Source organism: Molothrus ater, chromosome 36 (genome assembly GCF_012460135.2).
Source record: "Molothrus ater isolate BHLD 08-10-18 breed brown headed cowbird chromosome 36, BPBGC_Mater_1.1, whole genome shotgun sequence".
Taxonomy (NCBI): Eukaryota; Metazoa; Chordata; class Aves; order Passeriformes; family Icteridae; genus Molothrus; species Molothrus ater.
The window spans coordinates 782,914-806,299 of NC_071663.1; the positions used below are offsets into that span (position 1 = coordinate 782,914).

The 23,386-nt window shown below is 65.7% G+C and overlaps 2 protein-coding genes across 3 annotated transcripts; both read left to right on the plus strand.

Moving 5' to 3' along the window:
* Positions 1-1,580: 1,580 nt before the first annotated feature.
* S1PR2 (sphingosine-1-phosphate receptor 2) lies at positions 1,581-3,902 on the plus strand. The gene is made up of 2 exons (XM_036400110.1): positions 1,581-1,645; positions 2,785-3,902. The coding sequence occupies exon 2, from the start codon at positions 2,841-2,843 to the stop codon at positions 3,900-3,902; it is 1,062 nt and encodes a 353-aa protein (XP_036256003.1). The 5' UTR covers positions 1,581-1,645; positions 2,785-2,840.
* Positions 3,903-5,959: 2,057 nt separating this feature from the next.
* On the plus strand, positions 5,960-23,067 carry PNPLA6 (patatin like phospholipase domain containing 6). 2 transcript variants are annotated; one of them, XM_036400034.2, is made up of 36 exons: positions 5,960-6,022; positions 7,186-7,248; positions 7,352-7,411; positions 7,670-7,745; positions 7,842-7,924; positions 8,455-8,555; positions 8,810-8,962; positions 9,932-10,091; positions 10,646-10,726; positions 11,052-11,180; positions 11,260-11,340; positions 11,438-11,546; positions 11,634-11,720; positions 11,803-11,900; positions 12,036-12,248; positions 12,507-12,584; positions 12,699-12,904; positions 13,385-13,516; positions 13,593-13,716; positions 13,792-13,905; positions 14,242-14,317; positions 14,403-14,543; positions 14,835-14,898; positions 14,972-15,140; positions 15,549-15,731; positions 15,815-15,933; positions 16,472-16,628; positions 17,164-17,280; positions 17,360-17,429; positions 18,028-18,144; positions 19,780-19,928; positions 20,248-20,400; positions 21,007-21,123; positions 21,441-21,537; positions 21,838-21,929; positions 22,320-23,067. In XM_036400034.2, the coding sequence occupies exons 2-36, from the start codon at positions 7,216-7,218 to the stop codon at positions 22,398-22,400; spliced, it is 4,020 nt and encodes a 1,339-aa protein (XP_036255927.1). In that variant the 5' UTR covers positions 5,960-6,022; positions 7,186-7,215; the 3' UTR covers positions 22,401-23,067. The 2 variants fall into 2 exon arrangements, with proteins under 2 accessions (XP_036255927.1, XP_036255926.1); XM_036400033.2 differs by lacking the exon at positions 18,028-18,144 and adding an exon at positions 18,417-18,533.
* The last annotated feature ends 319 nt before the right edge of the window (positions 23,068-23,386 follow it).

Below are 23,386 nucleotides of genomic sequence, written 5' to 3' on the forward strand. Positions count from 1 at the left end.
GTCTGCCCCCCACTCCCGCCGCATTTTGGGGGTGTCACCCACCCAAAGTGGGGGACACGGGGGGGGTGCTGCTGTTTTTTGCTGGTTTTTGTGGGGTTTTTGCTGTTTTTCTTGTTTTTTGTGGTCCCCCTTCCCATTTTGATGGGTCCCAGCCATGGGGGGGGAGTGGGGGGTCACACGCTGGCCCCGCCCCTCGGGTGTGTGGCCCCGCCCCAGCCCCGCCCTCCCCGTCCGCCCCCCCGCTCATGCTGGACCCGGGACGGGCGCTCAGCGCTGCCGGGACCGGCCCCGGGACCGGTAAGAGCCCCAAAAACCCCCCCGAGACCCCCCTGCCCCCCCCGGGGGTCTCCTCCCCCTCGGGACACCCCCAGGACCCCCCCATGACCCCCCGAATTGGGGGGGGGGGCACAGAACGGGACCCCCGGGACGGCCCCAAGCGTGGGGAGGGGTCTGGGGGTCTGGGGGGCGGCTCGGGGGCGTCCCCAAGCGGGGGGACACACATTGGGGGGGTCCCCACGGGGCGGGGGGCCTCAAGCGCCGCCCCCCGCGGGTGAGGGTCCCCCCGGCCGTCCCGCCTCCCCCCCATTGTCCCGGCCCAGCTGTTTCGGCCACGCCAAAATCTGGCTCGCAGCTGGCGGGGGGGATCCTGTCCTTGGGGGGGTCCCCAAAACCTTGAGGCTCCCCAAAATCCCGACGGTGGCAGCGCCCGGCCGGGGGGGGCCGTGTCCCCGTGTCCCCCCGCGCGCGTGTTCGGGCTCGGGGGGCTCGGGGGGGGCTCGGGGGGGGCTCGGGGGGGGCTCGGGGGCCCCTCCCGGCCCCGGTGGGCGCCGCCCCCGCGGCTAAACCCGGCTCTAAGCTCGGCTTTGTCCGCCCTGATCCAATTTGCTCCGGGATATTTCGGGATCGAGGCGCCCCCGGGGCCCCCCCCGCCGCCGCCTCCCCCTCCCGGGGCGGGGGTCCCGGGATGGATCCCGGGGATGGATCCCGGGGATGGATCCCGGGGCGGGACCCCCGGCTCAGGATCCCGGGCGATTCCCCGGGACAGGACCCCGGTCCCGGGGCTGGATCCCGGGGCAATTCCCGGTTCGGGATCCCAGTCCCGGTCCTGGGGCAATTCCCGGGGCAATTCCCGGTGCTGGATCCCAGCTCAGGATCCCGGGGCAATTCCCGGCGTAATTTCTGGAGCAATTCCCGGTGCTGGATCCCGGTTCGGGATCCCGGGGCAATTCCTGGGATAATTCCTGGAGCGATTCCCGGCGTGGGATCCCGGGGGCTGTTCCCGGTTTAGGATCCCGGGGCCGTTCCTGGGGCCGTTCACACTTTAGGATCCCGGTTTGGGATCCCGGGGCCGTTCCTGGGGCCGTTCCCGGTTTGGGATCCCGGTTTGGGGTCCCGGGGCCGTTTCTGGAGCCGTTCCCGGTTTGGGATCCCGGTGCCGTTCCCGGGGCCCCGTTCCTGGGGCCATTCCCGGTTTAGGATCCCGGTTTGCCATTCCCGGGGGTCCCGCCGCCCCCGGCCCCGCCCGTTCCCCGCGCTGGCTCCGCCCGGGTCCGCTCCGAGCCGGGGGCGGGCGGCCGAGGGGAAGGGGAAGCGGCGGATGCTCCGTGCCGGTTCCGACCGGCACCGGCGGCTCCTACCGGCACCGGTACGGGGGTCGGGGGTGGCCCGGAGGGGTCCTGCGGGGTCCCGGGGGCGGCGGGAGCCTGGGGCGGTGTCCCGGCACCGGGCGCGGCTGCGCGGGGCACCGGGCGGTGGCGGGACGGCACCGGGGGCTCCGCGACGGCTCCGCGACGGGAGCGGGGCAGCTCCGGGACCGGGACGGGACCGGGACGGCTCCGGGATGGCACCGGGGGAGTTCTGGGACCGGGACGGCTCCGGGACGGGACCGGGGAGGCTCCGGGGCAGCTCCGGGACCGGGACGGCTCCGGGACGGCACCAGGACGGGACCGACGCCGGTACCGGGACGGCTCCGGGACGCCCCCGGGACCTGGGAGGGCCCCGGGGCTCCTTGCCCCGCCTCGGCCCTCGGTCCTGTCCGGACCCTCGGGGGTCCCGCACCGGGAGGAACGGGGGGAGCCCTTACCGGGGGTCCCGTCCCGAAATCCGGGCGGGGGGGACACGGGGACCCGGCGGTGACATCCCCGGTGTCCCCACCCCGCGCTTTTCCAGCCCCCGGGCGCTCCGCCCCATTCCCCCCCCGGGATGTCTGCCACCACCCGGTGTCACCTCCTGCCACCACCCGGTGTCACCTCCTGCCACCACCCCGGTGTCACCTCCTGCCACCACCCGGTGTCACCTCCTGCCACCCCTGTGTCACCTCCTGCCACCACCCTGGTGTCACCTCCTGCCACCCCGGTGTCACCTCCTGCCACCACCCTGGTGTCACCTCCTGCCACCACCCGGTGTCACCTTGGGCCACCCTGATGTCACCTCCTGCCACCTGGTGTCACCTTCTGGCACCCGGTGTCACCTCCTGCCACCCCGGTGTCACCTCCTGCCACCACCCGGTGTCACCTTCAGCCACCCTGATGTCACCTCCTGCCACCTGGTGTCACCTTCTGCCACCCGGCGTCACCTCAGGGTCTCCTTGGTGACAACAAGGTGACATTGCTGTTCCCAGGAGCCACGTCCCTAGACTCAGGTCACCTCAGGGTCTCCCTGGTGGCACAGAGGTGACAATGGGGTGACATTTCCATCCCCAGGAGCCATGTCCCTAGCCTCGGGTCAGCCTGGGGCGTCCTTGGTGACAATGAGGTGACAATGAGGTGACATTTCTGTCCCCAGGAGCCATGTCCCGGCGGCGCTGAGCCTCGTCCTCCTCTCCGCCCCCTGCCACCACCATGGGGAGCATCTACAAGGAATATTGGAACCGCGACAAGATCCGCGAGCACTACAACTTCACCAAGGGCGACGGGGGCGAGGCCGCGGCGCCCTCGCGCTGGGTGGGCTCCGTGCTCATTGTCGTGCTGTGCTGCTTCATCGTGCTGGAGAACCTGCTGGTGCTGGTGTCCATCTGCCGCAACAAGCGCCTGCACCTGGCCATGTACATCTTCATCGGCAACCTGGCGGCCTCGGACCTGCTGGCCGGCGCGGCCTTCATGGCCAACACGCTGCTGTCGGGCAGCACCACCTTCAGCCTGACGCCCGTGCAGTGGTTCGTGCGCGAGGGCACGGCCTTCGCCACGCTGGCGGCCTCGGTGTTCAGCCTGCTGGCCATCGCCATCGAGCGGCACGTGGCCATCACCAAGGTGAAGGTGTACAGCAGCGACAAGAGCTGCCGCATGGTGCTGCTGATCGGCGCCTGCTGGGTGATCGCCGGCGCCGTGGGCAGCCTGCCCATCATGGGCTGGAACTGCATCAGCGACCTGGGCGACTGCTCCACCGTGCTGCCGCTCTACTCCAAGCGCTACGTGCTCTTCGTCACCACCATCTTCACGCTCATCCTCATGGCCATCGTGGGGCTCTACACGCGCATCTACTGCATCGTGCGCTCCAGCCACGCCGAGATCGCCTCGGCGCAGACGCTGGCGCTGCTCAAGACCGTCACCATCGTGCTGGGCGCCTTCATCGTCTGCTGGCTGCCCGCCTTCATCATCCTCCTGATGGATGCCTCGTGCCCCGTGCGCGCCTGCCGCGTGCTCTACAGCGCCAATTATTTCTTCGCCTTCGCCACGCTCAACTCGGCGGCCAACCCGGTGATCTACATGCTGCGCAGCAAGGACATGCGCGGCGAGTTCCTGCGCGTGCTCTGCTGCTGCGGCCGTGCCCGGGGCCGCGGGCAGCCCCCCGGCCGGGCGGGGGTCCCGCTGCGCACGTCCAGCTCGCTGGACAGGGGCCCGGCCAGCCCGGCCACTGAGCTGCCCACGGCGCCGCTGACCCGCGAGTGCACCACGTCCGTGTGAGGGTGGGAGAGGGCTGGGAGTGATGCTGGGGGGACTGGGGGGGTTTGTGGGTAGGGGGGCTGTGGTGGGGGGTCAGGGGATGCGGCGTGGACACCCCATGGACACCCCATGGCTTCATGGACATCCCATGAATGCCCCATGGCTTCATGGATGTCCCATGGACATCCTGTGGACACCCCATGGACACCCCATGGACACCCCATGGACACCCCATGGACACCCTGTGGACACCCCACGGCTTCACTGACACCCCACAGACACCCCGTGGACACCCCATGGCTCCATGGATGTCCCATGAACATCCTGTGGACACCCCATGGTCTCAAGACCACCCTGTGGATACTCCATGGCCACCTCATGGCCTCATGGACACCCCAAAGCCGCCCCATTGCCACCCCATGGCCCCCACGGCCACCCAGAGGCCACTCCAAGGCCACCCTGGGGCCACCCCATGGCCCCAAGGCCACCCTGTGGATACTCCATGGACACCCCATGGCCTCGTGGACACCCCGAGGCCACCCCACGGGCACCTGACAGCCCCAGGGCTGCCCCACGGTACGAGCGGCGCGGGTCCTCGCGGTTCCTCGCGGTTCCCCCGCCCTTCCCCAGGTACAGATGCACACCTGGCCCCCTCCGGGGCCGTCCCTGTTGTCCCCCGTCGTTGTCCCTGCGGGCGCTCTGTGTGCCCGGACACGCGTGGGGACCTTCCCACGCCCTGCCCGAGCCCCGGGGCCGCCGCCGGACCTGTCGGGCGAGTCCCGGGGCCCCTCCCGGCCCGTGGGCGGCTCCCGCCGCCGTTCCCACCGGGACAGACCGGGATAACCCCGGGGGGGGGGCTCCGGGGAGCCCCAGAATAGACCGGGATAAACCCGGGATAAACCCCGGGGACCCCTGAAATAGACCGGGAAAACCGCGGGGGGGGCTCCGGGAACCCCCGAATTAGACCGGGATAAACCCCGGGGACCCCTGAAATACACCGGGATAGCCCCGGGGGGGCTCCGTGGACCCCCGAAATCCGGGATTTTCCCCCGCGCTGGTGCGCGGGGCCGGGGGCTTATCCCAGTGCGGCCGGATCCGCCGGGATCCCCCCCGAAATCCCCGGGATTTGCCCTAAAATCCTCCCCCCGTTGTATTAAACGATTTTTTTTTTTTTCCAGCTGTTTCCGCGTCTTTCCCCAAATCCCAAATTTTGGTGTGGGGTTGGGGGGAAAATTTTCCCGGTGGGAATTTGGGAAAATTGAGCGTCTCAGGCGGGTCTGGGGACAAGGGGGGACACCTGGAGATCCCTCCCCTGTCCCCAGCCCAGCGCTTTGTCACTTTGTCGCCTCCCGTCCCCCCAAAACCCCGATTTGTCCCCATTTCCTCCCTGCAGGGGGAAGAGGAAGCGCGGGGGGGTTTCCTGCCCCCCATCCCTGTGGGGACGGGCGCCGTCGCGGTGTCCTCGCCGTGAACCGGCGCCTTTGGGGACAGGGAATTCCCGGCTTTGGGGACACGGTGGCACTGCGGGGCTGTCACCGCCGGGGTGGCCCTGGGTCACACCCAGGGGTGGCCGTGGCGCGGCAAACGTGACAGCGTCTGTTACCCCGGGGTGGCCAGGGGTGACAACGGCTGCCACCACCCTCGGGGTGGCCAAAAGTGACAACGGCTGCCACCACCCTCGGGGACAAGGTGGCAGCAGGTGCCACCCCGGGGTAGCCGCAGCGAGACAGGGCAGTCCCTCTCCATCCCCCCGGGATTCCCATGGGGACAGACCCGAAGGTGTCGCCCCCTCCCAAATTCTGGGGTGTCCCCCCCCTTGGGAGTGTCCCCTCAGTGTCCCCCTCCCAAATTTTGGGGTGTCCCCTCCCCCGCCACCCCCAAGATGGCGCCGGGGCGACCCCTCACGGCCCCACGCGCCCGCCCTGTCGCGCTAAAAACGTCAGCCCACACTCCACACCCGAGATGGCGCCCAGCCGCGTTGTAGCACCGCGGTTTGACCTTCCCAACATGGCTGCGCATCCGCCACGGCTTTGGCGCAGATGAGTGACGTCATAGAGGAGGCGGGGCGGCCTTAAAGGGGCCATGACCTCGCGGGGGCTGCGGCCGCCGCCAGGGCCGGAGCGGGGCGAGAACGGCGGCCGGTGAGGGGGGCCGGGGGGTCCCGGGGGGTCCCGGGGGGGCTTCATCAGCTCTGGGGGGGGCCCGGGGGGGCTTTACCGGCTCTGAGAGTCCGGGGGGAGCGAAGGTTTTGGGGAGGGGGGCGGGTCTGAGGGCAGTGGAGGGGGGGCGCTGAGGGGAGCGAGAGGCGGGGGGGGGAGGCAACGGGGCCTGGGGGGCAATAACGGCCCGGGAGGGGCAATAACGGCACAGGAGGGGGCAATAACGGCATGGGAGGGGCAATAACGGCTTGGGAGAGGCAATTCATGGGCGGCCAGTTAAGATGCGAGGGGGTAAATAATTAATGAGAGGGTAATAACGGCGCGGGGGGTGTAATAAGGGCCTGGGGGGTAATTTGTGAGGGGGCAATTAAGATGTGAGGGGAGGAAATTAACTCGTGGGGGGGTAATAACGGCCCCGGGAGGGGCAATAACGGTTGTGGGGGGCAATAACCGCCTGGGGGGGGCAAAAAAGATAAGGGGGGGCAATAAAGATGGGGGACAGTAAAGATAAGGGGGGCAATAAAGACAGGGGAGCAATAAAGAAAGTGGGGCAATAAAGTGGGGGGGGCAGTAAAGATAAGCAGGAGCAATAAAGATAAGGGGGGGCATTACACCATGAAGGGGCAATTGGGGAGGGGGCAATAAAGTTTGGGAGGGGGCAATAAAACCTCAGGGAGGTAATTTGGGGGGGGAGGGTCTGTTGGGGACAATGAGGGGGGCAGCTGTCACCTGGGGGGGTGACACGTGCCAGCCTCGGTGCCGCTGTCACCTGCCCGGGGTGTCCTTGGGAAGGACAGGGGGACACCGGGGACGGTGGCAGGGTGGCAGCAGGGACACAGCAGGGCTGGGCCCGGTGGTGGCACTGATGGAGTGACAACAGGGACGGGTGACAGCGCCTGGTGGCCTTGGCACGGTGTCACAAGGGCACGGTTCCTGTCCCCAAGGGAGGGGACACCAACGTCCCCTTGGGCCACTTTTCTGGGGACACCCTGGGGACACCCGGGGTTTCCCTGCTGGGAGGCGGCACCTGAGTGTCACCCACTTGTCCCTGTGTGTCCCTCAGTGCCACCACGTGTCACTGACTGCTCCTTTTCCCTCTTTTTCCCGTTGTCCCCCGTTTTTCCCGTTTTCCTGGTTTCTGGCAGGATTTTGGATGGGCCCAGCCCTCCCTGGCCATGGGGCAGAGCGAGTCGCAGCAGGAGGCCGAGGTGGGGCCCGTCCCTGTCACCCCGGTGTCCCCAGGCGCTGTCCCTGTGGGTGTCCCCAGGGCTGGGGACACAGGCAGGGCTCAGCTGTCCCTTGTCCCCGCAGGGCTCGGTGCTGAGGGGGCTCCTGGCCGTGTTCAGCCGTGAGCAGCTCCCGACGCGCGCGGTGAGCTCCGTGTCCCCCTGTCCCCGTGTCCCCCTGTCCCTGTGTCCCCACTGTCCCCACTGTCCCCAATGTCCCCATGTCCCCAGTGCTGCTCAGCATGCCCTGAGGGGACACAGCCTTGTCCCCTGGGGACATGTCCCGGTCCCCAGCATGGCCACACCCCTCCCACCCTGGCAGCACCATGGGTCACCCCGTGCGCTTGTCCCCATCCTTTGGGGACACTGGGGACAAGCTGGGGACACCTCTGTCTCTCCGCAGGTGCTGGGCACCCTCCTGGCCCTCGCCGTCGCCGTCATGGCCGTGGCCGTGCTGGGCTGGTGGCTGCGCCACAAGAGTGAGTGACAAGTGACAAGTGCCACGCCCGGGCTGGCCCTGGGGACGGGGGTGACAGCGCTGTCCCCTCACGGTGTCCCCTCCCCTGTGTCCCCAGAGGTCCCCGCGCAGGAGCCGCCGCGCTACCGCTTCCGCAAGCGGGACAAGGTCCTGTTCTACAGCCGCAAGATCATGCGTAAGGTGACCCTCGGGTGGCACTGGGGGTGGCACTGGGGGTGGCTCTGTGCGTAAGGTGACCCTCGGGTGGCACTGGGGGTGGCACTGGGGGTGGCTCTGTGTGACCCTCGGGTGGCACTGGGGGTGGCACTGGGGGTGGCTCTGTGCGTAAGGTGACCCTTGGGTGGCACTGGGGGTGGCACTGGGGGTGGCTCTGTGTGACCCTCAGGTGGCACTGGGGGTGGCTCTGTGTGACCCTTGGGTGGCACCGGGGGTGGCACTGGGGGTGGCTCTGTGTGACCCTTGGGTGGCACTGGGGGTGGCACTGGGGGTGGCTCTGTGTGACCCTCGGGTGGCACCGGGGGTGGCTCTGTGCATAAGGTGACCCTCAGGTGACACTGGGGGTGGCACTGGGGGTGGCTCTGTGTGTAAGGTGACCCTTGGGTGGCACCGGGGGTGGCACTGGGGGTGGCACTGTGCGTAAGGTGACCCTCGGGTGGCACCGGGGGCGGCACCCCTGCAGTGACACGGTGTCCCTGTCCCCGCCGTGCCAGGTGTCCCAGTCCACGTCCTCGCTGGTGGATGTCACCCCGGCCAGCGGCGCCACGCGGCCCCGCAGCCGCAAGAAGCTCAAGATGCTGAGCATCGCCAAGAAGTGAGCGGGCAGCGGGGTCAGGGTCTGCGTGTGGGGCTGGGATCAGTCTGTGGGATTGGGATCAGTCTGTGGGATCTGTCTGTGGGGTTGGATCTGTCTGTGGGGTTGGGATCAGTCCGTGGGATCTGTCTGTGGGGTTGATCTGTCTGTGGGGCTGGGATCTGTCCCCATGTCCCTGCTGTGTCCCTGCTGTCCCCATGGCACTGTCCCCACGCTGTCCCCCTGTCCCCACCGTGTCCCCTGTCTGTCCCCAGGGTCTCGGCCAGCTTCCTGCGCATCCAGAAGGAGCCGCCCACGCTGCAGCTGAAGGAGCCGCCGCCCTCGGTGCTGGAGGCCGACCTGACCGAGTTCGACGTGGCCTCGTCACACCTGCCCTCCGAGGTGCTCTACATGCTCAAGAACGTCCGGTGAGCGGGGCCGGGGTCTGTCCGTGGGGCTGGGGTCTGTCCATGGGGTCTGTCTGTGGGGCTGGGGTCTGTCCGTGGGGTTGGGTCTGTCTGTGGGGCTGGGTCTGTCCATGGGATCTGTCCGTGGGGCTGGGGTCTGTCTGTGGGGCTGGGTCTGTCCATGGGGTCTCTCCCATGGGTTCTGTGCCTGGGATCAGAGTTTGTCCTGGGGTATCAGGATCCTTTATGGGATCAGGGTCTGGATCCATTGATGGGGTCGGGATCCATTGATGGGGTCTGGATCCATTGATGGGGTCGGGATCCATTGATGGGGTCTGGATCCATTGATGGGGCTGGGATCCATTGATGGGGTCTGGATCCATTGATGGGGCTGGGATCCATTGATGGGGTCTGGATCCATTGATGGGGTCTGGATCCATTGATGGGATCCATTGATGGGGTCTGGATCCATTGATGGGGTCGGGATCCATTGATGGGGTCTGGATCCATTGATGGGGTCGGGATCCGTTGATGGGGTCTGGATCCATTGATGGGATCCATTGATGGGGTCGGGATCCATTGATGGGGTCTGGATCCATTGATGGGGTCAGGATCCATTGACGGGGTCTGGATCCATTGATGGGGTCTGGATCCATTGATGGGGTCGGGATCCGTTGATGGGGTCTGGATCCATTGATGGGATCCATTGATGGGGTCAGGATCCATTGACAGGGTCAGGATCCATCCCTGGGGCCAGCACTGGCCCGCAGGGATCGAGCTCCACCCTTAGACACCTCTCTAAGGGGTTCCCTGCATCCCCCTCTCCGTGGCACGTGGGGCAGGTCCCTGTGTCCCCGCTGTCCCCGTGGTGTCCCCGTGTCCCCGCTGTCCCCGTGGTGCCCCCGTGTCCCTGCTGTCCCCGTGTCCCCGCTGTCCCCGTGGTGCCCCCGTGTCCCCGCTGTCCCCGTGGTGACACAGCTGTCCCCGCAGGGTGCTGGGGCACTTTGAGAAGCCGCTGTTCCTGGAGCTGTGCAAGCACATGGTGTTCCAGCAGTGCCAGCAGGGCGAGGACGTGTTCCGCCCCGGCCAGCCCGACAGCAGCATCTACGTCCTGCAGGAGGGCAAGCTGGAGCTGCTGCTCACCGAGGCGGTGAGGGACACTTGGGGACGCCTGGGGGGACAGCCCGGCCAGGGATGTCCAGGAGATAGCCAAGGACATCTCGGGACAGCCAGGGGACACGTGGGACACCCAGGGACATCCCGGAGACACCCTAGGGACAGCCAGGGACACACAGGGGACACATGGGACACCCAGGGACATCCGGGAGGCACCCTAGGGACAGCCAGGGACACACAGGGGACACATGGGACACCCAGGGACATCCGGGAGACACCCTAGGGACAGCCAGGGACACACAGGGGATACCTGGAGACACCCAAGGGCACCTGGGGGACACCAGACACAGTCAGGGGCATTCAAGGACACACAAGGACACCCAGGGGACACCTGGAGACACTCAGAGACAGTTGGGGACACCCTGGAGACACCCCAAGGACATTCAGAGACATGCCAAGGACACCCCAAGAACATCTGAGGACACACAGGGAACAGGCAGGGGACACTCTTGGGCACCCAAGGGACACCAGGGGACACTCAGGGGACACTCAGGGGACACTCAGGGGACACGGGCTGTGTCCCAGCAGGACGGGAAGGAGACGGTGATGAAGGAGGTGTTCCCTGGGGACAGCGTCCACAGCCTGCTCAGCATCCTCGACGTCATCACGGTACCGGCCACGTCCCCAAAGCCTCGGGGACATCGCGGGGGCTGTCCCCACACCCTGCCACACCCAGCTGGCATGTCCCCAGAACCCCCAAGCTCAGTGGGTGACTGTCCCCAGCCTGCCCAAGCTGTCTCCAAAGCCCTCCAACGCAATTGTGGCCGTCCCAATCCCCACCACAACTGTCCCCAAGTGTCACCAACTGTCCCCAAACTCCTCCAGCCCAACTGTGGCCACCTCAAACAAAACCCCAGTGCCCCCCGTGCCCTTGCGCAGTCCCCAGCTGCCCCCAGGTGTCCCCAGGTGTCCCCTGACCCTGCGGTGTCCCCAGGGCCACCAGCGGCCGTACCGCACCGTGTGCGCCCGTGCCGCCGAGGACTCCACGGTGCTGCGCCTGCCGGTCGAGGCCTTCTCAGCCGTCTTTGAGAAGTACCCTGAGAGCCTGGTCAGGGTGGTGCAGGTGGGCTGGGCTCCGGGGGACCCCCGGGAGGGCCCTCGGGGTGGCCGGGGACCCACGGCGGCCTCGTGTCCCCCCGCAGATCATCATGGTGCGGCTGCAGCGCGTCACCTTCCTGGCCTTGCACAACTACCTGGGCTTGACCAACGAGCTCTTCAGCCACGTGAGTTCAGGCTGAAATTCAGGGGGTCCTGGGCTGGGCCAGCTCCCTCTGATGTCCCCCCAGCCCCTCTGATGTCCGTCTGTCCCCAAACCTGCAGGACATGCAGCCCCTGCGGCTCTTCCCTCAGCCCGGCCACGCCACGCGCACCAGCCCCGTCCGGCACAGCAAGCGCGGCCTGGGCAGCACCGACGAGGGCCGGGACACCGGTGAGGCACCAGGAGGCTCCTGAGACCCCCACCCCAGGCATTTCTGGGGTCTCCGTGCTCAGTTTTTGGGGGGGTCTCGTCCTGCAGCTGAGCTGATGAAAGCCAATGGCCTGGAGACGCCGCCGCCGCCGCCGCTGCTGAGCCGCTGCATCTCCATGCCCGTGGACATCTCCGGTGGGTGCCAGCCCTCCCTGGGCTGTGGTGTCACCCTGGCCTGGCTTGGTCCCCGTTTGGTGACCCCTGTGACCCCGCCCAGGCATCCAGAAGGCTCCGCGCTCCGATTTCGACATGGCCTACGAGCGCGGGCGCATCTCGGTGTCCCTCCAGGAGGACAGCACCGGCACCTTCGGGCAGGTACGGGGGGGTCCGTGCTGAATCCCACCCCAAATCCCCCCCAGTTCCCAGCCAAATTCCTCCTAATTCCCACCCTGAAATCCCACCCTGAATCCCACCCCAATTCCCACCCCAAATGCCCTCCAAACCCCCCAGGTGTCCCAGGAGCCCAAGGAGCGCAAGTCGGTGACGCTGGAGGAGCAGCCCTCGGGGGTCTACCACTACAGCTCCTGCGAGGAGGACGCAGCCTCGGGGACAGGGACAGCGATGGGGACGGGGACGTGTCCCTTCGGGCCCTACCAGGGCCGCCAGACCAGCGACATCTTCGAGGAGGCCAAGCGGGAGCTCATCAAGCTCATGAAGGTCGAGGTGAGGGCTTTGATGGGTTCCTGGTGGGTTCCTGGTGGTCCCCCGTGGTGGTTTTAGTCACCTTTATGGTGGTCCCCCGTCACTTTGGCGTGGTCCTTATGGCTTCAGGGTCGCCCCCAGCCCTCACTCTGTGGTGGGTTCCCATCTCCTCGTGGTGGCCTCCATGACCTCCTGGTCATTCTCTGTCCCCGTGGCCTCCTGGCCGTCCCATCCCATCCCCTCGTGGTGACCCCACAATGGTCCCGTTCTCCTTCCCAGGACCCTTCTCTCCTCAACAACCGCGTCCTGCTCCACCACGCCAAGGGCGGCACCGTCATCGCCCGCCAGGGTGACCAGGTGGGTGCTGGGGATTGCCACCTCGCGGTGGGGCAGAAACAGCCCCAGAACCAGAAGAACACGCCCTGGTGGTGCTGGTGGGACCTCCCAAGTGACAGGGGACATTTGTGGCAGGACGTGAGCCTGCACTTCGTGCTCTGGGGGTGCCTGCACGTGTACCAGCGCATGATCGACAAGGAGGAGGACGTGTGCCTGTTCCTGACGCAGCCCGGCGAGCTGGTGGGACAGCTGGCTGTGCTCACGGGAGAGCCCCTCATCTTCACCATCAAGGCCAACCGTGACTGCACCTTCCTCAAGATCTCCAAGTCCGACTTCTACGAGTGAGTCCGTGCCCTTTGGTGTCCTTGGGGGGCCACCAGGACCTGGTGTGGGTGCGTGCCCATCATCTCGTCGTGGATCTCCATCGCTTTGCGGTGCTCGCTGTCACCTTGGGGATCCCACGGCTCTTTGGGATGGTTCCCCATCACTTTGGGATGGTCCCACGTCTCTTTGGGATGGTTCCCCATCTCTTTGGGGTGGTCCCACATCTCTTTGGGGTGGTCCCACGTCGCTTTGGGATGGTTCCCCATCTCTTTGGGGTGGTCCCACATCTCCTTGGGGTGGTCCCACGTCTCTTTGGGGTGGTTCCCCCACCAGAACATCTCCCCAGTGAATGTTCCCAGCCCCAGGGTGGAATTTTGGGATGCCCTGAGCGAGGCCACCATGATCCTGGTAGTTCCCCTCCTCCCTGAGGTTCTCTGTGGGGTTTCCCACCTCAGAGGGGACATTTTAGGGTCACCACGGTGCCCTGTCCCCCCCAGGATCATGCGGGAGCAGCCCAGCGTGGTGCTGAGCGTGGCCCACACCGTGGCCGCCCGCATGTCGCCCTTCGTGCGCCAGATGGACTTTGCCATCGACTGGATGGCCGTGGAGGCCGGCCGGGCGCTCTACAGGTGAGTGACTGCACCCAGGTGTCCACCCGGGCTCGGGGAGGGCCGCCAGGGGTGCCACAGGAGCTGCTGTCCCCAGGCAGGGGGACAAGTCAGACTGCACCTACATCGTGCTCAACGGGCGGCTGCGCTCGGTCATCCAGAAGGGCAGCGGCAAGAAGGAGCTGGTGGGCGAGTACGGCCGCGGTGACCTCGTGGGCGTGGTGAGTGTCACCCCGGGGACAGCTCGGGGACAGCGGTCACACGTCCTCGGGTGGCTCCATGGCCTCGTCCCGCAGGTGGAGGCGCTGACGCGGCAGCCCCGGGCCACCACGGTGCACGCGGTGAGGGACACGGAGCTGGCCAAGCTGCCCGAGGGGACCCTCAACAACATCAAGCGCCGGTACCCGCAGGTACCCCCGGGGGTCCCCTGGGGGTGTCCCCATGGCCTGGCTGGTGACTCTGATTAAAACCAACTTTAATTAAGGAGTTAACGAAGCTGTTGGAGGAGGAGAGTGGAGGAAGGGGTGGTAGCACCTGAGGTCTTGGAGGATGGGTGGTGGTGGCACCTGAGGTCCACAAGGGTGAGGGTTGGTGACACTTGAGGTCTTCATGGGTGGGGCGTGGTGGCACCAGAGGTCTCCAAGGACAGGCAGTGGTGGTGGCACCCAGAGACTGTTGTAGAACACTGGTCTGGGGTGTTGAGTCTCTGCCATGTCTGATGGCCATCCTTGTCCTTGTCCCCACAGGTGGTCACCCGCCTCATCCACCTCCTGAGCCAGAAGATCTTGGGGAACCTCCAGCAGCTCCGCGGGCCCTTCGCAGGTAGGACCTGGGGACAACCGGGTGGCCTCTGCGGGGCTGGTGGCCGTCACCAGAGCAGAGTGTCCACTCCTCTGTGTCCACCCAGGGCCCGGCCTGGGCATGACCTCCAGCTCGGAGCCCATCAACCCCACCAGCAACCTGTCGACGGTGGCGGTGCTGCCCGTGTGCGAGGAGGTGCCCATGGCAGCCTTCACGCTGGAGCTGCAGCACGCGCTCAACGCCATTGGTGAGTGACCACGGGACACTGACCGTGGCACTGACCATCGGGCTGTGGCACCCTGGTGACCTGGGGTGGTGATGGCCGCAGCCCCACAGGGTGGTCCTGGCCGTGGTGGGCACCATGGGAGTGATGGTGGCAGGGTGGCAGCCACGGCATGGCGACCGAAACTCGATGGCGTGATGGGTGGCCATAGCATGGCGGTGACCACAGCCCCATGGCATGGTGACCACGGCACGGTAGTGACCATGGCACAGCGGTGACCATGGCCTGGAGATGATCCCATCCCCACCTCCGCAGGCCCCACGCTGCTCCTCACCAGCGACATCATCCGCGCCCGCCTGGGCTCCTCGGCTCTGGAGAGGTAACGGCGGCGCTGGCCAGCGGCGTGGCCACGTGCCCCAGGCCACCGCTGACCACTCTGTGCCCCCGGGCAGCATCCAGGAGTACCGGCTGTCCGGGTGGCTGGCGCAGCAGGAGGACCTGCACCGCATCGTGCTCTACCAGACCGACTGCACGCTGACCCCCTGGACGCTGCGCTGCATCCGCCAGGCCGACTGCGTCCTCATCGTGGGGCTGGGCGACCAGGAGCCGGCCCTGGGAGAGGTGGGACGGGGACGTGGGGGGACAGGGACATGGGGGGCGACCAGGAGCCTGCCCTGGGAGAGGTGGGACAGGGACATGGGGGGACAGGGACATGGGGGGCGACCAGGAGCCTGCCCTGGGAGAGGTGGGACAGGGACATGGGGGGACAGGGACATGGGGGGCGACCAGGAGCCGGCCCTGGGAGAGGTGGGACGGGGACATGGGGGGACAGGGACATGGGGGGCGACCAGGAGCCTGCCCTGGGCAAGGTGGGACAGGGACAGGGACCTGGTAATGGGACACGGGAACGTGGGATATTGGGACAGGGGGACATGGGGACACAGGGACATGAAATATGGGGACATGTCCCATCTCTGGGGGTGTCCCAGCACTCCAGGGGTGACGCAGGCTGGTGCTGGTGCCCCCCAGCTGGAGCAGATGCTGGAGAACACGGCGGTGCGGGCGCTGAAGCAGCTGGTGCTGCTGCACCGCGAGGACGGCGCCGGCCCGGCGCGCACGGTCGAGTGGCTCAACATGCGCACCTGGTGCTCGGGCCACCTGCACATCCGCTGCCCTCGCCGCGTCTTCTCGCGCCGCAGCCCCGCCAAGCTGGTGAGCGTCCCCTCCCCGGCCGCCAGCCCCTCCCCGGGGGCGGCCGCTGTCGCTGTCACCCTAACCCTGTCCCTGCCCCGCAGCGGGAGATGTACGAGAAGGTGTTTGAGAAGAGCGCCGACCGGCACAGCGACTTCTCGCGCCTGGCGCGCGTGCTCACCGGCAACACCATCGCCCTGGTGCTGGGCGGCGGCGGGGCCAGGTGGGGCGCGCCTGTCCCCGTGTCCCCCTGTCCCCATGGCCTGCGTCCCCGTCCCCGTATCCCCACGTCCCTGTGTGCCCTCTCCCCATGGCCCGTTGTGTGCCCCTGTCCCCCTGTCCCATATCCCATGTCCCCATATCCCATGTCCGCATATCCCCGTGTTCCCCTGTCCCCATATCCCCATGTTCCCCTGTCCCCATGTCCCCATGTCCCTGTGTCTCCATGTCCCCATGTCCCCTGTGTCCCCATATCCCCTATCCCCATGTCCCCATGTCCCCTGTGTCCCCATATCCCCTATCCCCATGTCCCCATGTCCCTGTGTCCCCATATCCCCATGTCCCCCGTGTCCCCATGTCCTCACATCCCCCTGTCCCCATGTCCCCTGTGTCCCCATATCCCCTATCCCCATGTCCCCATGTCCCCATGTCCCCTGTGTCCCCATGTCCTCACATCCCCCTGTCCCCACCACGCCCTCCTCCCACCCCACAGTGCCCCAGCCCCTGGTTTATCCCGGTTCTCCCTGCACTCTCCCCGGCAGGGGCTGCTCGCACATCGGGGTCATCAAGGCCATGGAGGAGTCGGGGATCCCCATCGACCTCGTGGGGGGCACCTCCATCGGCGCCTTCATCGGCGCGCTCTACGCCGAGGAGCGCAGCGCCGTGCGCACCAAGCAGCGGGCGCGGGAGTGGGCCCGGGTGGGTGACAGGGGACAGGGACAGGGGGGTGACAAGGACACAGCAGGGTGGGTGACAGGGGACAGGGACAGGGGGGTGACAGGGGACAGGGACAGGGGGGTGACAAGGACACAGCAGGGTGGGTGACAGGGACATCCCCACCCCAGGGACCCCCTCAGCCTGTGCCCAGCTCTGCCCCGCTGGTTCTAACCTGGCCTCTTCCTGTTCTTCTTCCTCTTGCTCTTCTTCCTTCTCCTTTCCCTGCTCTTCCTTCTTCTTCCTCTGTTCTTCTCTTTTCCTGTTCCATTTTCTTTTCTTCTGCTTTTTCTGCTCTTCTTGCCTTTTTTTGATCTTTTTTGTCTTTTTCTCCTTTTTCTTCCTCCTTCCTTTTCCCCCTTTTTTTTCAACTCCTCTTTTTGTCCTTACTCATCTCTCCTCTTCTTGCTCTTCATCCTCCTTCATCTCCTTTCTCCTCCTTCTTCTCCCTTTTCCTCCTCTTTCTTAATTTCCTTCCTGCTCCTTTTGTCTTTCTGTTTTTCCTCCTCCTCCTCCCCAGTGCATGAATTCTGTTTTTGAGACCGTGCTGGACCTCACCTACCCCATCACCTCCATGTTCTCGGGCTCGGCCTTCAACGCCAGCATCAACCGAGTCTTCCAGGACAAACAGATCGAGGTGTGTCCCCCTCGGATGCCCCCCCCGGCCCCCTCCCCGCTGTCCCCGCGGTGTCACCCAGCCCATGCCGTCCCCGCAGGACCTGTGGCTGCCCTACTTCAACGTCACCACAGACATCACGGCCTCGGCCATGCGGGTGCACACGGACGGTGAGAGCTCCCTGGGGACACGGGGGGGACGCGGGGGGGACGCGGGGCAGGGGTGGCCTCCTGAGCCACCAGGGGCCGCTGGCCCCACCTTGGGGACATCAGCAGGGAGGGAAGGGGACAGCTGGAGCTGCACGAGGCGCTAACACCGCTGCTGACCACTAACCCCAGTAACCCCGTGTGCAGCATGGGGACATGGTGGCAGTGCTGGGCGGGGACACGGCGGTGGCGGTGGGGACATCGGGGCGGTGGTGGGGACATGACGGTGGTGTTGGTGACGTGGCGCTGGTGGTGGGGACATCGGGGCGGTGGTGGGGACATGGCGGTGGTGGGGACGTGGCGGTGGTGGGGACGTGGCGGCGGTGGTGGGACCATGGTGGTGGCTGCCCCTCGTCCTTGCCCGCTGCTGGCGCTCACCTGGGACATTGAGCCGTCCACAGCCACCCCGCTGCCTCTAACAACGCCCACTAATCCCTGCTGACCCCTCTAACCCAGCCCCCTCCCACGCTGCTGGCTGCCGGCGTCCCTCTGTCCCTCTGTGCGTCCCTCTGTCCCTCCCCGCGGTCCCCGGTGGCCGTGACTGTGTCCTCTCCGTCCCCAGGCAGCCTCTGGCGCTACGTCCGAGCCAGTGCCTCCTATACCCCCTACCTGCCTCCGCTCTGCGACCCCAAGGACAGCCACTGGCTGGTGGACGGCTGCTATGTTAACAATGTCCCAGGTCAGCACCTCGCTCGCCGGGGCCACCCCCCAAAAAACCACAAAAAACAACAACAAAAAAACCAAAAAAACCCAAACCCCGCCCCAAAACCACGTCCCGAGCGTCCACACCACCGGTCAGGGTGCGCAGGGGCCCCTCTGCCCGCCGCGGGGCTGACCCGTGGGGCGCAGACGGCCCCGGCGCGGGCAGGGCGAGCAGGAGGGCGGGTGCCGGTGCTGACGGCGTTTCCCGGTTCCGTTCCCGGTTTCCCGGTCCCGGTCCGGCCGGCGCAGGCTCGCTCTGGCGCTACGTGCGCGCCAGCATGACCCTCTCGGGGTACCTGCCCCCGCTCTGCGACCCCAAGGACGGCAACCTCCTGATGGACGGGGGGTACATCAACAACCTGCCAGGCAAGTGCGGGGGGACGGACAGACGGACGGACAGACGGATGCAGCCGGGGCGGAGCGGGGACGCCCCTGGCTCGGTCTGGCGGCGGCAGTGGGCGAGGGATGGCTAGCTCCTGTCTGGCAGTGGTTTTTTCCTGTGTTGGGTGGATTTTCCAGAACATTCCATGGATTTTCATGGTCGGGATCCATCCATCTTCCATCTTCTCCTGGTGGTTTGTCCATGCCAGGCAGCTTTCCAGAACATTCTGTGGATTTTCATGGTCGGGATCCATCCATCTTCCATCTTCTCCTGGTGGTTTTTCCAGGCAGCTTTCCAGAACATTCCATGGATTTTCATGGGATCCATCCCTCTTCCATCTTCTCCTGGTGGTTTTTCCATGCTGGGTGGTCTTCCAGAACATTCCATGGTTTTCCATGTGTAGCATCCATCTGTTCATTATCTCTTGATGCCTTTTCCCTGTTGGGTAGTTCTTCCAGAACATTCCATGGATTTTCCTGGTCAGGATCCATCCATCTTCCCACCATCTCCTGGTGCTTTTTCCATGCCTGGCAGTTTTTCCAGAACATTCCAGGTTTCTTCATGCACAGGATCCATCTTCCATCCCTCTTCCACCATCTCTTGATGTCTTCAGTGCTGGTCAGCTTCTTGGGGCATCTCCACCCTCTGTCACCTCCTGCTGTCACCTCCTGCTGTCACCTCTGGTGCTGGCGCCAGGTCCTTTCCTGGGTGGTTTCCATCCTGCACCTGCCTCGGTCTCCATCCTGCGCTGTCCCTGGGTGTCCTTGGTGACCTCCTGGGCCACCTTTGTCCATCTCTGGACGTTCCCATCTCCAGGTGTCCTTTCCGTCCTCCTTCACCTCCCTCCATCTCTTGATGTCCTCTCCAGGCTCCTCCAGGCCTCTTCTGGCCATTCCGTGTCACCTCTGGTGGCCTTGGGAGGGTCACCCTTGTCCCCTCCACGTGCCCCAGGACCTTCCTCTATCCTGCAGCCTCATCCCCACCATGTTGGGTGACTCTGGTGGCATCTTTGGGTCTGAAGCCACCTTCCTCCATCATCATCATCATCATCACCACCATTATTGTCCCTTGATGTCCCCCAGGACCTTCTCTATCCTCCTCTCTCCACCACCTTGTCCCCCGGTGTCCCCGGGTGCCACCCTCCTTCCCGTGTCCCCTCCCCGTGACACCTCCACCCTCCCCCCCGCGCCGCTGACCGCCCGGCGTCCGTCCGTCTGTCCGTCCCCGCAGCCGACATCGCGCGCAACATGGGCGCCAAGACGGTGATCGCCATCGACGTGGGCAGCCAGGATGAGACCGACCTGTGCAACTACGGCGACTCCCTGTCCGGATGGTGGCTCCTCTGGAAGCGCCTCAACCCCTGGGCCGAGAAGGTCAAGGTGAGACCCCGGTGGGGACAGCAGGAGGTGGCACCGGGGGACACCAAGGGACCGAGCTGGTGGAGGTGGCTCGGGGTGGAGGAGGGTGGAGATGGTGCTGGGGGACATCAAAGGGCGATAATGATGGTGATGGTGACAATGAGGATGATGATAATGACAATCGTGATGATGACAGTGATGACAATGGTGATGACAACGACGATGATGATGACAATGACGATGATAGCAATGACGGTGACAGTGACAATGATGACAATGACAATGCTGACGATGACCATGAGGGGGTGCCGGACGCGTCCCGAGTGTCCGGTCCCGGCAGGTGCCCGACATGGCGGAGATCCAGTCCCGCCTGGCCTACGTGTCCTGCGTGCGGCAGCTCGAGGTGGTCAAGTCCAGCTCCTACTGCGAGTACATCCGGCCGCCCATCGACCGCTTCAAGACCATGGACTTCGGCAAGTTCGACGAGATCTACGTGAGCTGGGGCTGGCGATGGCTGGGGGCGCCGGGCTGCGGGGCTCCAGATGAGGGTTGGGGTCCTTTGGTCACTGGTGGGGTCCTTTGGTCACTGTTGGGGTCCTTTGGTCATTGTTGGGGTGCTTTGGTCATTGGTGGGGTGCTTTGGTCATTGGTGGGGTCCTTTGGTCACTGTTGGGGTCCTTTGGTCACTGGTGGGGTCCTTTGGTCATTTTTGGGGTTCTTTGGTCACTGGTGGGGTCCTTTGGTCATTTTTGGGGTGCTTTGGTCATTGTTGAGGTTCTTTGGTCACCGTTGGGGTCCTTTGGTCACTGGTGGGGTCCTTTGGTCACTGTTGGGGTCCTTTGGTCATTTTTGGGGTGCTTTGGTCATTGTTGGGGTGCTTTCATCATTGTTGGGGTTCTTTGGTCATCCCTGGATATCCTTGACCATCCGTTGAATGTTCTTGACCATCACTTGGGGGTCCTGATCATCACTTGAGGTGTCCTTGACCATTAACTGAGTGCCCTGGCCATCACTTGTGTCCTGGTTGTCACTGGGGTGTCCTGGGCCACCTCGGGGGTGTCCAGGCCGCTGCCCCCTGCCCACTGCCCCCTTTCCCCAGGATGTGGGGTACCAGCACGGCAAGCTGGTGTTTGAGGGCTGGAGCCGCGGGGACGTCATTGAGAAGATGGTCCAGGACCGGCGCTCGGCCGACTTCTATGAGAGCAAACGCATGGACGTGAGCCTGGGGACACCTGGGGACACGGGAGGGACACGGAGGGCGGGGGCCCATTGAGGACCTGCCCTGGGCCACCCCGGGAGGGGCCACCCCAGCCTTGTCACTGTCCTTGGAGGGGTGTCACCTCTCGAGTGACCGTCCTGTTCCTGCCACCCTGTCCCTGCCACCCTTTGTGCCCCTGGTCCCTTTGCTGTCCCTCGCTTTGTCCCCTGCCCCGTTGGTGCCTTCCGTGTGCCCCTCCTGTCCCCTGCAGGTGCTCAGGTGTCCCCTCAGGTGCTCACCTGTCCCCTCACCTGTCCCCCGTGGTGTCCCCTCAGGTGCTCACCTGTCCGAGCGCCGGTTTCACAGACCTGGCTGAGATCGTGTCGCGCATCGAGCCCGCCCAGTCCTACCTGTCCGACGGCTACGGCGACGGTGACAGCGGGGACAGGGCGGGGACAGGGCGGGGACAGGGCGGGGACAGGGAGGGGACAGGGCGGGGACAGGGCGGGGACAGGGCGGGGACAGGGCGGGACAGGGAGGGGACAGGGAGGGGACAGGGCGGGGACAAGGAGGGGACAGGGCGGGGACAGCAGGGACACCCCGGGGTGGGGGTGTGGTGGAGATCTGAGGCGTCTGAGGCTTGAGGGCTGGGATTTGGGTCTGGGGGCTGGCGTTTGGGGTTTGGGGCTGGGATTTGGGTCTGGGGGCTCACCCCACACCCCCACCCCCCAGAGGAGTCCGATTACCTGACCGAGTACGAGGACGAGGGCCCGGAGTCGCTGCGGGGCGAGGAGGATGCAGCCGAGTGGGGCAGCGCCGAGGCCGTGAGTGACCCCAAAACCCAGGGGGGGAACCCCAAAACCCGGGGGGACCCCAGAGAATGGGGAGGATCCCGAAGAACAGGGGGGACCCCAAAATGGGCGGGGGAGGAACTCCAAAATGGGGGGTTGGGGGTGCCAAGGGGGTCCTGGGCCCGGTGTGGGGGTGGCACCGTGGGGACCCCAGGAATGGGGTTTGGTGGTTTTGGGGTTGGGGTTTTTGGGGTCCCAAGGGGGACTGGTGGCCTTGGGGACAACCTGGACCCCGCAGATGCTGTGTCCTGTCCCCACCCCAGTGTCTAAAAATGTCCCTGTGTCCCCAGGATGTCCCCAGTGTCTCCCCCGTGTCCCCCGCGTGTCCCCCGTGTCCTCACAGTGTCCCCATTGTCCCCCCAGGAGGAGGAGAAGTCCCTTCGGCACCGCCCGAGCACGGCTGGGACCCCCCCGCCCGCCCCCGCAGACCCCGACGGCTTCTGAGGGACCCCCGATGTCCCCCCAATGTCCCCTCGGTGTCCCCTGGGTGTCCCTGCCTGCCCAGGGGGCCCTGGGGGGACCCCCAATGTCCCCCCAATGTCCCCTCGGTGTCCCCCCACCTGTCTGAGGCCCTGGGGGGGTCCCGGGACCCCCAGCGTCCCCTCAGTGTCCCCCCCCCCCACCTGGGGGCCCTGGGGGACCCCCGATGTCCCCTCGGTGTCCCCTGGGTGCTCCTCATGTCCCCTGCCCCCACCTCGGGGGTCCCTGCCCCGCTCCCCCCCCCGTTCTGGCACTTTCCCACGGGGCCCAGGACCCCCAATGTCCCCTCGGTGTCCCCAATGCCCCCCCTGCCCAGGTGGCCCTGGGGTGACACAGGGGGTCCCGGGACCCCCAATGTCCCCTCAGTGTCCCCAATGCCCCCCCTGCCCAGGTGGCCCTGGGGTGACACAGGGGGTCCCGGGACCCCCAATGTCCCCTCGGTGTCCCCAGTGTCCCCCCCTGCACTGTTGCACTGTCCCACCCCCCCGGCCGGCCACGGGGGGGCGCTGCTGTAAATTTTCCTTTTTTTGGGGTTTTTTTTAACGGTTCTTACGGAAATCCAGGCCGGCTGGATGGGAATTGGTTAATTATCGGTTAATTATTGATTAATTATTGGTTAATTATTGATTGATTGATGGAGTCTCATTGCGCCGGTTCGGGAATTTCAAAATAAAAGCTGCTGGTGGTGATGGTGGGGTGGGAATGGGAACTGGGCTGGGAAAAGTGGGGTGGGATTGGGAACTGGGAATGGGAACTGGGCTGGGAAAAGTGGGGTGGGACACGTCCTTGCTTCCTATTGGCCCTGCCGCCTGTCACTCAGGGCTCTCGGCCAATTGTAGCCCTCCCTGAGCAGTTTAATTCTTTTTTTTTTTTTTTTTTTTTAAATCCTGTTTTTGGGTTTAATTCCTAGGTTTTTATGGTGAATTCCCAATTTTTGTATTTCATTCCCG